This window comes from Capricornis sumatraensis, chromosome 1 (genome assembly GCF_032405125.1).
Source record: "Capricornis sumatraensis isolate serow.1 chromosome 1, serow.2, whole genome shotgun sequence".
NCBI lineage: Eukaryota > Metazoa > Chordata > Mammalia > Artiodactyla > Bovidae > Capricornis > Capricornis sumatraensis.
Genome location: NC_091069.1, coordinates 86,652,038 through 86,664,826, shown reverse-complemented (window position 1 = coordinate 86,664,826; position 12,789 = coordinate 86,652,038). Strand labels below are relative to the sequence as shown.

Sequence of the window (12,789 nt, the reverse complement as noted above, 5' to 3'; positions counted from 1 at the left end):
TACAGCCAGGTGACATACTTCAAATTGCTTATGCTGACTAATTTCTAAATACCTCCTCTATTTATCACTTACAAGAAAAATGGAAAAGAAACTATTAAATCCATGGGGGCAAACATATGGCACAGATGAATTAAGAGACAATTTGGAATTACTTTACCTTTTTGAGTTCCCAAAGACTTGTATTTTCAGCTCCACAGTACAAAGGGTTTCTACTGAATGGATCATATGTGTTTAACTTTTTGCCCCCTGTGAACAAAAATAAAGAGTATTTCTCAAATGCTCTAGTCCTAGCCCAAGAGGTCACTAATCCACCAGGATTAATGCTGTCAGCGATAGCATTCTTCGTTAACTGGGCATCCTACCTGGATCAAAAACTCCAAGCCCACCAGAACTGGTACCTAAGGTAGCATCTGCTTTTGAATAAACCAGGCAGCATGTTGATCCCACTACTAAAAGCTCCCCTTCCCATTTCTTTTAGATCAATTAGATCCTAAATGTTAAGATGACAAAGGACCTGAAGATGAAACAGGTCTGAATTCTTTTGGAACTTTACAGTGCAGTGAATGCTGCTGCTGCTGCTGCTAAGTCACTTCAGTCGTGTCCGACTCTGTGTGACCCCATAGACAGCAGCCCACCAGGCTCCCCCACCCCTGGGATTCTCCAGGCAAGAACACTGGAGTGGGTTGCCATTTCCTTCTCCAAAGCATGAAAGTGAAAAGTGAAAGTGAAGTTGCTCAGTTGTGTCCGATTCTTAGCAACCCCATGGACTGCAGCCCACCAGGCTCCTCCGTCCATGGGATTTTCCAGGCAAGAGTACTGGAGTGGGGGTGCCACTGCCTTCTCCAGTGCAGTGAATATTCATCATTAATTTATGCCTAGAAGTCAGTCTCACTTGGAACAGGTGTCATACTATCTTCTTCATGTTTTCAGCAACTCTGCATTACAAAACTTACAACAAGGAACCTTGAGGACACAGAAGGAACTGTCTGCTTCACAACGCACATACTCATCATCCTTCTAAAGGATTATTCCCCGGTTAGCCCTCTGATGGATTCTTTAAAAAACAACTTTCCTGGTGGCTACCATACTTTTCTTGTACACTTTACAGGCTAACTAAGGTTCAGACAGGTGAACTACTCTGACCAAGAGTTCCACAAGTTTGAAGAAATAGGTCTGGCAACTTTTTAAAATATGTATTTTAATTGAAGGATAATTACTTTACAATCTTGTGGTGGTTTTTGTTACACATTGACAAATCAGCCATGGGTGCACGTGCCCCCACGCACATGTGTTCATGCACATGCTGAACCCCCCTCCCAACCCCATCCCTCTGGGTTGTCCCAGAGCACTGGCTTTGAGTACCCTGTTTCATGTATCAAACTTGTACTGGTCATCTATTTTACATATGGTAATATACATGTTTCAATGCTATTCTCTCAAATCATCCCACCCTTGCCTTCTCCTACGTAGTCCAAAAGTCTGTTCTTCACATCTGTGTCTCTTTTGCTGCTTTGCATATAGGGTCATCGTTAGCATCTTTCTAAATTCCATATATATGTGTTAATACACTGTATTGGTGTTTCTCTATCTGACTTCTGTCACTCTGTATAATAGGCTTCAGTTTCATCCACCTCATTAGAACTGAGTCAAATGTGTTCTTTTTTATAGCTGAGTAATACTCCATTGTTAATACTTCCTTATCCATTCATTTGCCGATGGACATCTAGGTTGCTTCCATGTCCTGGCTATTGTAAACAGTGGCACCTTTCTTGATCCTCAAGGTTAGTGTGTTTTTCTTTTAGCCTTAAATGAAGAGGCTGTATTTCTACAATTTCTTTTGGCTCTAATATTCTATTAATAGATTCAATTCAATTGATGTGTATATGGAACTCCTAAGTTTCTATTTGAGTTGGCCAAAAGGTTCCTTCCACCTTTTCTGCAACATTTCATGGAAAAACTCAAAGGAACTTTTTGGCCAACCCAATATACCAAAGAGTTTTCAATTCTCAAACATTTCTTTAAGGAACTACAGAGGGTAAATATGATGCTCAAACAAAATAACCGCAAGTTTTATACTTCATGTGTGTGTTAGTTGCTCAGTCGTGTCCAATTCTTTGTGACCCCATGAACTGTAGCCTGCCAGGCTCCTTTGTCCATGGGACTCTCCAGGCAAGAATACTGGAGTGGGTTGCCATTTCTTTCTCCAATTATACTTCATAATATGTAACAAATACTGTTGTTTATAAGTCAAACTTTTGTATACACGTGTTTTTTTCATATATGTTCCATGTGGGAAGCCTTTACAAGTACAGATAAAGATCAAGAAACTAAACTCGTTCAAACGTATAAACTCACTACATTTACAGCTGAAGAAAGAGAGATCTATTGTGCATTTAACATGACCACAGTTTTCTCACTAAATCTTCACAACTCTAAAAGGTATTTGCTTTAATTTCTAAGATTTAAATTATTTAAAAATGTGTACTTATTATCTGTGGTTTAGATGCTAAGTTGTGTCCGACTCCTGCAACCCTATGGACTGTAGTCTGCCAGGCTCCTCTTTCTATGGGATTCTCCAGGCAAGAATACTACGGTGGGTTGCCATTTCCTTCTCCAGGGGATCTCCCCAACTCAGGAATCAAACCTGGGTCTCCTGCATGGCAGGCAGATTCATTACTGAGTAAGCTACTTATTATCTGTAGTACGATTCATAAGTAAATCAATGATTCATTATGTTAAAAATTTTAGTTCTAAGACCTAAATATACCCGGTGATGAGAGCTCCCATCTAAAAGAAAACAATATTGAGAACTTCTAAAGTACATAATATTAATTTCTATTAAGATCAAAAGGAAATCCAAAGATTCAAGAGAAAACTTTAAAGATTTTAGCAACTCACCTTTTAAGTTATCAAAGTGCACCCAAGAAGCAGACTCTACCTTTTTGGTTCCCACATGACTTTCAGACTCAGTTTCTTCCGTCTCAACTTTTTTCACGGTATCTGTTTCTGTTTCTTTATCTACATCAGTGAATTTTTCTGCTTCTTCATCATCTGCTATGTCAATAAAATTTTCTTCCTCATCAGACTCCTAAAAAAATGGTTTAATGAATCTGGTTTAATCAACTGGAAGTCCATATTCAATTATGTGAGGTGGTTTTGAAGAAGACTCACTTATTGCAATTCTGATGAAACATGAAAGTTCCAAAAATGAAATTTAGATGAGAGGAGACCATATTCTTATTTCTAAATGGAATAAAGCTTTGAATCAAGAATCCATGAGACTTTGAAAGCATTCAGCCCTCAAATAAATATTTGACTTGTTATAATTAAACAACTTATAAGGCAGGTGATATGTCCATTTCACAACTGAGGAGACAGGTTTAAGAGATCTGCTAGTTCTAAATCTTCCATGCTGCTGTTGTTCAGTGGCTAAGTCCTGTCCAACTCTCTGCAACCCCACTGACTGCAGCATGCCAAGCTTCCTTGTCCTTCATTATCTCCCAGAGCTTGGTCAAACTCATGTCCATTCAGTCAGTGAGGCAATCTAACCATCTTATCCTCTGTTGCCCCCTTCTCCTCCTGCCATCCGTCTTTCATAGCATCACAGAATCCCACTTTATGGTAGTTTATTACCAGTAAGGGTCAAGCAATATGCCCACCAAGCTGACTTCACACCAGGGACTAAAATCCAGGTCAGTCTGATTCCAGGACTCACATGCTCCAAGGAACTGAGTATGTTACTGTCATCAAAGCAAAGAAAAATACCAAATATAGTTCAGAACCCACTGGATTTAAAAAGCAGTTGTAAAGTATACCGGATGATCATCCAGTTGACTTCTTAAACCTGGTTTTGCTTTGAGGATCTCAGATACAAGATACAAAGCTCCACATATAAATGGTGGCATCTGTTCACAAGTGACTTGAAGTAACCTCTTCACAAAAGCCTTCACCCTCCGCAACACGATGTCAGCTTTCAGAGACTTGTAGACAAGGTTAAGAAACATGGCTTGCTTAGAACACAACATCAACCCCGGATCCAGCATCTTCCTGCAAAACAGAAACAAGAGCACGTTTATTTATAAAACACCCCCAAACCCAGCAACTAATAAATATCATCTTAGGGATAGCCTTCCCACTTATTCTAGAACAAGAGATCATTTCTGTCCTAAGAAGTAAGATGGAAGTGAATAACCAGAACAGGAAGAATGATGATAGTACCAGAGGGAAAAAAATCCACAGGAGGAGGAAACTTTTTTTGGGTTTCTTTTCTCTTTTCCAAATGGTTTTCCATTCTCTAGACCAACAGGGCACCTCCCTAACAGTATAACTTTCATATAGATACAGATCTGTTCATGGAAGGCTAATCCAAAACCAAACAATGAAAACTGCCCTTTGAAAGCAGTGGACTAGACCAGGGTTCTTAACCTTGCATCACTACCGACCAGCTGGGTGACCGAGGCTGCCTCCACACGGTTCGGGTGAAGACCATACGTGCGTAGTGGAAAACTGAACTGTGTGACTCCCTTTGAATGTACTAACTGTATAACTCCTTGCTATACACACTATTCTCTCTGCCCAGAATGCTCTTCTCCAACTGTCTGCACATTCATAGATTCCTTCATTATTCTTGGTCCCATGTTTATGTTCTTTATAGTTTAACACGTTTTGTTGCCTTTCTTTTTGCCCCTCAAAGTCCAATGAGACAGGGACTGTGCCTGTTATTCACTGCTGTAACCCTAGTGCCTTGCACTTAATAAGCACTAGAATGTTGAATGAACAAATGGTTCATGATATGGTAAGTGGATGTTCAATATACCTTGTAACCGCAGACTGCTCAGTCTCTCACTAGGAATACAATCCAATGTTAGACAACTCATTTTTGCAAGAAAACAAACACCTTCTTTATCCACAGCTGAAATCTAATGTTTAATTTCTAACTATTAATTTTACTATCACCTTCTGATGCAACACAATTAACAAGAGCAAAAATAAACCAGTGGGACCACATCAAACATTTCTTCACGACAAACGAAACCATCAACAAAGTGAAAAGGCAACCTATGGAATGGGAGGAAATATTTGCAAACCACGTAACTGATAAAGCAGTAGTGTTAGTTGCTCAGTCCAGTTCAGTTCAGTTGCTCAGTCGTGCCCAACTCTTTGCAACCCCATGGACTATAGTCTGCCAGGCTCCTCTGTCTATGGGATTCTCCAGGCAAGAATACTGGAGTGGATTGCCATTCCCTTCTCCAGAGGATCTTCGCGACTCAGGGATGAAACCCAGGGCTCTGCATTGCAGGCCGATTCATTACCATCTGAGCTACCACGAAGATCCAATTTCTTATAAAGGGTTAATATAAAAAAACATGTAAGGAACCTCATATAATTTAACAGCAAAAATCTCCCAAAAAATCCAACTAAAAAATGGGCAAAGGATCTGAATAGACATTTTTCCAAAGAAGAAATACAAATGGCCAAAAGGTACATGAAACAGGTGCTCACCACCACTAACCATCAGAGTAATCAAAACCACATTGAGATACCAACTCACACTGTTAGGATGGCTGTTATAAAAAAGGCAAGAGATAACACTGAAAAGGACATGGAAAAAATGGAATCCATATACACTGGTGGTAGGAATATAAATTGGCACAACCATTATGGAAAGCCATAAGGCAGATCCTCATCAAATTAAAAACAGAATTACCATATAACCCAGCAACTCCATTTCTGGGCACATACCAAAGGAAATGAAATCGTCTGTCAAGGGATATCTGCACTCCCACATTCACTGTATTATTCACAACAGCTGAAGTATGGAAACAACCTGTGTGTGTGTTAGCAGATGAATGGATGAAGATATGTTATATACACACAATGGATTATTATTCAGCCATAAGAAAGAAGGAAGTCCCACTTGTGACATGTATAAACCTGGAGAGCATTATGCCTAATGAAGTAAGTCAGAAAGGCAACTACTCTGATTTCATGGATAAATAGAATCTTAAAAAAACAAAATATCAAATTCATAGAAAACAGAGAAAAGACTGGTAGCTGCCAGTGGTAGTGGGTGGGTAGTAGGGAATAGGGAGATGTTGGTCAAAGGGTGTAAACTTCCAGCTTCATGGTGAATATTTAATGATACCTTACTGTAGACTTGAAATTTGCCTAGAATAGATCTTTAGCACTCTAACCCCTCCAAGGAGTAACTATGTAACTACATGAAGTAATGGAGGTGTTAATGAACTTGAAGATGGTAAACATCACAATGTATACATGTATCAAATCTTCACTCAGTGCTTTAAACATACAATTTTATGGGTCAATAAATTGGTTACACAACAAAGTAACCTAAGTATACTTCTACAGCCTTTCAAATACTTGACCCTTTACTATAGCTATTATTTGTCCTTCCCGGGCATCCCCCCTCCACCCATCTCTCTTTGGCAGGCTGCTGAACTATTATCTCATGTAACTTTTAAATTCTCTTTTTATCCTGTTTGTTGAATCCTAGAGATGCTCCAATTGGTCTGGACCACCAGATATTAGAAAACCCAGAATAAACACAGTCCTCCAGATATCCACTCCAAAAGCAGAATCATCACTTTTGTTCTAAGCACTTTTATTTTTTTTACTAACACTACAAAAGAAAACATTTAACCTTGTGAAGCATATTTTCGTATTCTTCACCTATCTAGTTTTCCCCATTTTGTCAGCTCCACAATTCTAGTACCTATTGGTGATATTCTGAGATAGTCAATGTTATTCAAATAATTTTTTATTTTGGCTGTACCACATGGCATGTGGGTACTTCCCTGATCAGGAATGGAACCTGGGGCCCCCTGAGTGGAAGTTCAGAGTCCTATCATTGGACTGCCTGAGAATTCCCCAAATAAACTTTGATATTCCATTTTTTTCTCATTTAAAATTTTCAATACTTCCATCCATTCTGCCACTCATTTTTAATACGTTCCATTACACATCAATAGAAACATTTGAGAATTTACACAGATGTGTTTCCACCATTTGACAGAGAGTATGTTACTGAAGGTTTTGATAAATTATGTTTTTGTAAACCAAATTATTTCATTTCTTTTATCCCTCAATTAATAGCAGGAAATTTTTATTTAAAGTATTTTTAATAAAATCAAGAGAAAATAAATACTTTAAAAAACCTTAAAAGGCCTTTGAAGTAATCCATCTGTGAGATCTCTTGGCAAGCAATAATTTGAAGAGTTTAAGAATGCACTCCTCAGACATGTTAGACCCGTGTTGAATGCATTCCTCAGACTTTAGACCCCTGTGTTCAACACTGAGATGTTAAATTGATACTAGAAAAACATCTTCCAATAGATTTCAAACTTTCCAAAAACTAGAAATTCTTATGACCCTCAAAAGTTGCTAAAGAACCTAGCCCTGAAACTTCTACACTTTCAGCCTTGGAAGTCCTTCCAAACTAAAAAATTAAGGATTACTTAGATTTTTAAAAAATTTTTTCATTTTTGGCTGTGCCTCATGGCTTACAGGATCCTAATTCTCCAACCAGAGGTTGAACTTGGGCCACAGCAGTGAAAGTGCTAAGACGAAACCACTGGACCACCAGGGAATTAGGGCTAGAGTACTTAGTCTCTTAAGAATTGTGGAAAGAATTTTGAGTTTTTTAAAAAATCTATCAGCCCAATCAGTACCATGAAACACCATGAACTCCAAGTCACTAAGCCTGGATTTGCCACCTAAGTTGACCTCATGCTGTCTGTGTGACCTTGCACAAATTATTGCACCTCAGACTTGAGAGCTCGTAAACGGATTAAATTGAAGAATTGTAAATGGGTAATAATGATAGCAGCCAGCACTTACAGAGCACTGAACCATGTGCTGGGCTGTGTTAAAAGCACAGCATACACTGACAATTACTTGGGTTTACAAATACGTGAACTCACTATGGCGGATTCATGTTGACATTTGGCAGAAACCAACACTATCCTGTAAAGCAATTAGCCTTCAATTAAAAAATAAATTAATTAAAAGTATATTAACTCATTAATCTTATTAAAACCTCAGTTCTATCACTGTTTAGCTGTGTAGCTGTGGGGAAGTTTCATAAAAACCCTATGAGATAGGTGCTTTCCTTTTCATTTTACAGACAAATAAAAGCACAGTACAATGAGATCAATCATGTTTACCAATAGGGCTTTAATGAAAATTAAAGCAATTTGTCCTCTGGATAAACTATAGGACTCAGATCTAGGCTTAGATCTAAGATATTAACCACTATATTATTGCAAGCTGTATGTATGTAAAATTAGAAAAATGAATTAGAAATACATAGTTTGTTGTACTTCAATAGTTGCCAAGTATACAAACTTCAAAGTATCTGCCCTGAATGGGTGCATTGCAGGACAGTTGCAAATTCAGTAATTCTAGTACCAAAATCTTAATACTAATATTTAAAAAAATATTCCAAAACCGCAATGCTCCTCCTCAACCTTCCTATGTAAAAACTTTACCATTTATTTGTCTTCCCCAACATGAAAGAAAGTGTTTTAGAGGTGGGAAATTTGTTTACTGTGCTATATCCTGAGTTCTTGAATAGTACCCAGCACATAGCTGACACTCAAAAAATTCTTGTTGAATGAACAACTAAATGGCAGTGTGAAGGACAGGAGGAAAGAGATACAGGATCAAGGATGGGGACTTCTCAAAACAAAAAAATAATAAATGATATATACAAAGCATATTAATAGAGATGCCCAACAGGGAACTAAAGATTAAGTGACTCAAAAGCTGGTGAAGAGCAAGTTACTGAAAGGTGCCAAAAACCCTACTTTCTTTCTACTGCCCCCCAGACAGGCACTGCAGTATACCACATTATTTCTCATTCACGTATTACAATGCTAAGTACTTACCGATATAATGCTGCATAGTATCGATCTGATATTGTCTGCTGAGAATTCATGACTTGGAAGAGTAACATTAAAGCCTGCACACTGGTATTAAAATTCACAACATGCAGCACTCTGAAAAGCGTATCAACCTGCTCCCTCACTTTGTCATCGCCAGTCTGGGCATAGGGGTATGCCCTATTCACTCCTGTTAAAAGGGCACTGAGCATTTTTGATTGAATATCTTTTTTCTTGACGCAAGTCCGAAAAAAACAAAAATAAAGAGTTATTAATTTGTTAGCTAGTTCACTTTCTTCATGAGAGAGGACCATTTGATTTAAAAAGCAAATTGCATAATACTGGGCTTTGGAGCTGATATTTGAGCGGAACAGCAGTCTCTCTACTTCACCACACACAACTCCTTTCATGTTGGGATGTTTACAAAGCAGTGTTTCCAAGAGATGGGAGGCCTTGGTGGCTATTCTGTTCTGAGGATCTCCCAGTTTATTTACCACCTGCACAAGAAAGGCCTTTTCTTCCTCAGGTTTGTTACAAAGAAGCTCGTGAGCCACCATGAGGGCTCGAGTTTTGGTGGCTACTAATGAATCATGACTTAAAGTTTCTAAGACTTGCACAAATTCAGCCACTAAGTGTTTCAGCTGGTGTTCAAAATACCATAATATGAGTCTTCTGTCTCGGGAGTCCCTGTTGCCACTGGACAACTGCTCTAGTTTGTTGAAAGGATGCTGGCTGAAAACCCGTAGCTTTCGATTATCTGGCAAAAGGTCTGTAATTAGTAACTCTTTGAAAGTATCCAAAGCCATGAGGCACTGCTGTTTGCTGCCCTTCTTTTTAACAAGGTTCACGAGAGTTTCCACAAACTGGAGTGTGTGAATAGCATCATCCTGAATTAGAAGAATCATGGCTGCCATTCTGTCACCTAGAGTCCCTGATGATACAATCGCCTTCATCCAGGCAGAAGAGGCTCCCTTTTGGTTATTCGTCTTATTTTTGAATAAATTGATTTCATGTTCATACAGCTTCTGAGCCAAGGCTTTGTACTTAGACACAACATCCCGAGGCTGGGGTTCCAAACAATATTCATTGCTATACTCCAGATCATACCATTTGCCGCCAGACTTAAGTAACAATGTCTGTCTCTCAAAAAATTCAAAGATGTCCTGTTGCTTATCTTTCTTTGCTTTTGTTATGGCACTGCTGTTCTCATCAGAATGCTCTTCTGGCCTCTTCTTATTTTTCACCTTACTTTCCCTTTCTGCTGCTTTTTGCTTTTTACTATCTACTTTAGATACTCTTGCTTCCTTCTTGCTGGCATCTTCTTTTTTAGCTGGTTGATCTTCTTTAATTAAGATAGCTTTTGCGTACTTGGCCAGACTAAGATTCTGAATAAATGTTTCCAGTTCATCTTGCTGAAGATCATCAATTGCTCCTTTTTTGCCTCCATCCACAACTTCCTCATTCTCATCCAAAGCAGCCAACATAAGATAATCTTGCTGCATAGAAACATATGAAAAGTTAAAAATAAATTACATATCTAACAGTTTAATTAAAACTTCAAAAGTTAATGATATTTATATTGCTGAAATCAATTATCCATGAAATTGAGTTATCTTAGTATTGCCTGGGCTCCCTTCCACACCCAAAGTACTTGATAAAGCAAAGATTTAAGTGCAAAGGGAATTCTCTGGCAGTCCAGTGGTTAGGACTCTGCGCTTTCACTGCCTTGGGCTAAGGTTCAAACCCTGGTCAGGGAACTAAGACCCTGCAGGTCAAGTGGCACAGCCAAAAAAAAAAAAAAAAAAATTAAATGTGAAAAACAAAACCATAGAGTAAAACAGGAGAAAACACAACATTAAAAAAAAAAAAAGGTAGGGAAAAATTCTAAATATGACATAAAACTCAGGTCCCATATGGAAAGAATGGATAAATTTACCATTTTCTCATACACACAAAACATATACAAAAATCAGAAGATAAGTTGGAAAACAGTAACTGGCAACTCATATCAAAGTAATCTGGCTTAATATTTAACATAAAAGTTCCTATGCATCAGTTAAGGAAGTGACAATCCAACAGAAAGATGTGCAAGTATATAAACAAAAAAGAGGTTCCTTAAAAAAATGAAAAGATGCCTAACCTCACGCACATTTAAAGAAGTCCAAATTAAAATCACAATGATATATCCGTTTTTAAACACATCAGACAAGCATAGATGATACTAAGACAGGTGGTGCCGGGGAGAGGGTGAAGGAAAAAAAGCACTTTCCCATATGGTCTATGGAACTTCTTTATGGAAAGCAATTTGCCAACTTCAATCAAAATACCTGACATATTGACTCAGCAGTTCCATTTCTATAAGTTTAGGTGTATATACATCCAATTACTAATGGGGGGAAAGATATACATATTCAAGGCTATTTACCGAAGCATTATTTAAAATAGGAAAAGACTGACAAATATTCGCAATAAATGGCTGGTTAGATAAATTAAGATAATGATTTATGCTGACATAAAACCAATGACAGAACTTTATATACTGATATGGAAGCACCTCTGAAACAGTAGGAAAAAGATCTAAAATGGTATAGATATACTATACCTTTTGTGTAAAAAATAACACATGCAGGGGTGTGTGTATTTGTTCGAAAGACACTAAATGATTGCTTTCTGAAGAAGAAACTGCATGGCTGGAGATTAAAGTGAGAAAGAAGACCTTTCATTATGCACTTCCTCCTGTAAAATGTAACCCAAGTGCAGACCAAACTGTCAGTCTGCCCAGGAAAACTGCATTTCTCCTGCCTCTAATCGCTGACCCCACTCCGCCCCCTCCCACACTGCCCAGAAAAGTCTCCCCTCAAAACAGTTAATACAAACCCAAACTGTCACATATTTACTCCAAATCTTCTAAAGGTTTCCCATAAAATGGGAGCATAATTCCACCCTCTTATGTCTCTGCCCTCATTTCTTACCGCTCTTCTCCCACCTCACTTGACCTCAGCTGCACTATTCTACTGTTCCTGGGACAACAAAACCAAAGGGCTCACTCCTTTCTTCCCTCCAGTTTTCTGCTCAAACACCTCAGTGGTGGATTCCCCAGTCACCTAAGTTAAAACTGTAACGCCCTTTCCCACTCATTATCCTTCCTCGTTTTAGCTTTCGTCATACTCAGCGTTTGATGTACTGTGTATTCCAAAGTTTGGTTACTGTTTCATTAATATGTAAATTCCAAGAGCGCAGAAAGATTCTTGAGCGTAAAGTGAGCACGTGTGTGTACTTAAGTTAAAATTCTAACACCAGTGGGATCCCAAACACGGATGTCAAGAAGTCGGAACAACAAACAGTCCTCTCCGATCTGATGGAGTACCATTTATATACTACTAGGTCAATAAAAACAAAAGATCACCTACATTTTAAGAAAAGACACGGCAAAAAAAAGTTCGATGCTAAACGACATTTTTCTTGCAATATTACGGGAAAGTGCAGGAAACGCACAGAGTACATTTCGAAGCTGGAGTCTGAGTCTGCGACGCCCTCCCGCTCCGCAGCTCAGGGACTGCTGGGCCACTTGACCCGCCACTCGCGGAACAATTCCACTCGCGACCCCTCCACGCGCCTGTCTCCTTTCTTTGGGAGCCCGAGGCCATTACCTTGGTGCCTCCGAGCCGCAACACTTCCTGAAGGGAGAACGCATCCTCGGTTTCATCGTTATCATCCTCTTCGTCTTCGTCCGAATCTTCTAGCCCTTTCTCCGGGCCCCAGGGCCGCTTGGCATGAAACTCCAAAGGTTTCTCGGCTGCCGCCATAGCAAGCGAAGCACGCGCGCAAGACCCCTCTCTTTCTTCCGCTAGGCCGAGTGACGTACTTCCTGTAGGGGGCGTGGCCATCA

The 12,789-nt window shown here is 39.0% G+C and overlaps 1 protein-coding gene across 1 annotated transcript in view; it reads right to left on the bottom strand.

The window, feature by feature from the left end:
- The window catches only part of CEBPZ (CCAAT enhancer binding protein zeta), a 23,549-nt gene extending 10,843 nt beyond the window's left edge, over nt 1–12,706 (bottom strand). The window contains exons 1-5 of the mRNA XM_068987512.1: nt 12,551–12,706; nt 8,907–10,396; nt 3,816–4,047; nt 2,899–3,088; nt 158–246 (exon numbers count right to left, since the gene is read on the bottom strand). Coding sequence (XP_068843613.1) covers nt 158–246; nt 2,899–3,088; nt 3,816–4,047; nt 8,907–10,396; nt 12,551–12,706 — 2,157 coding nt within the window. The remainder of the gene's footprint in view (nt 1–157; nt 247–2,898; nt 3,089–3,815; nt 4,048–8,906; nt 10,397–12,550) is intronic.
- Nucleotides 12,707–12,789: the final 83 nt, after the last annotated feature.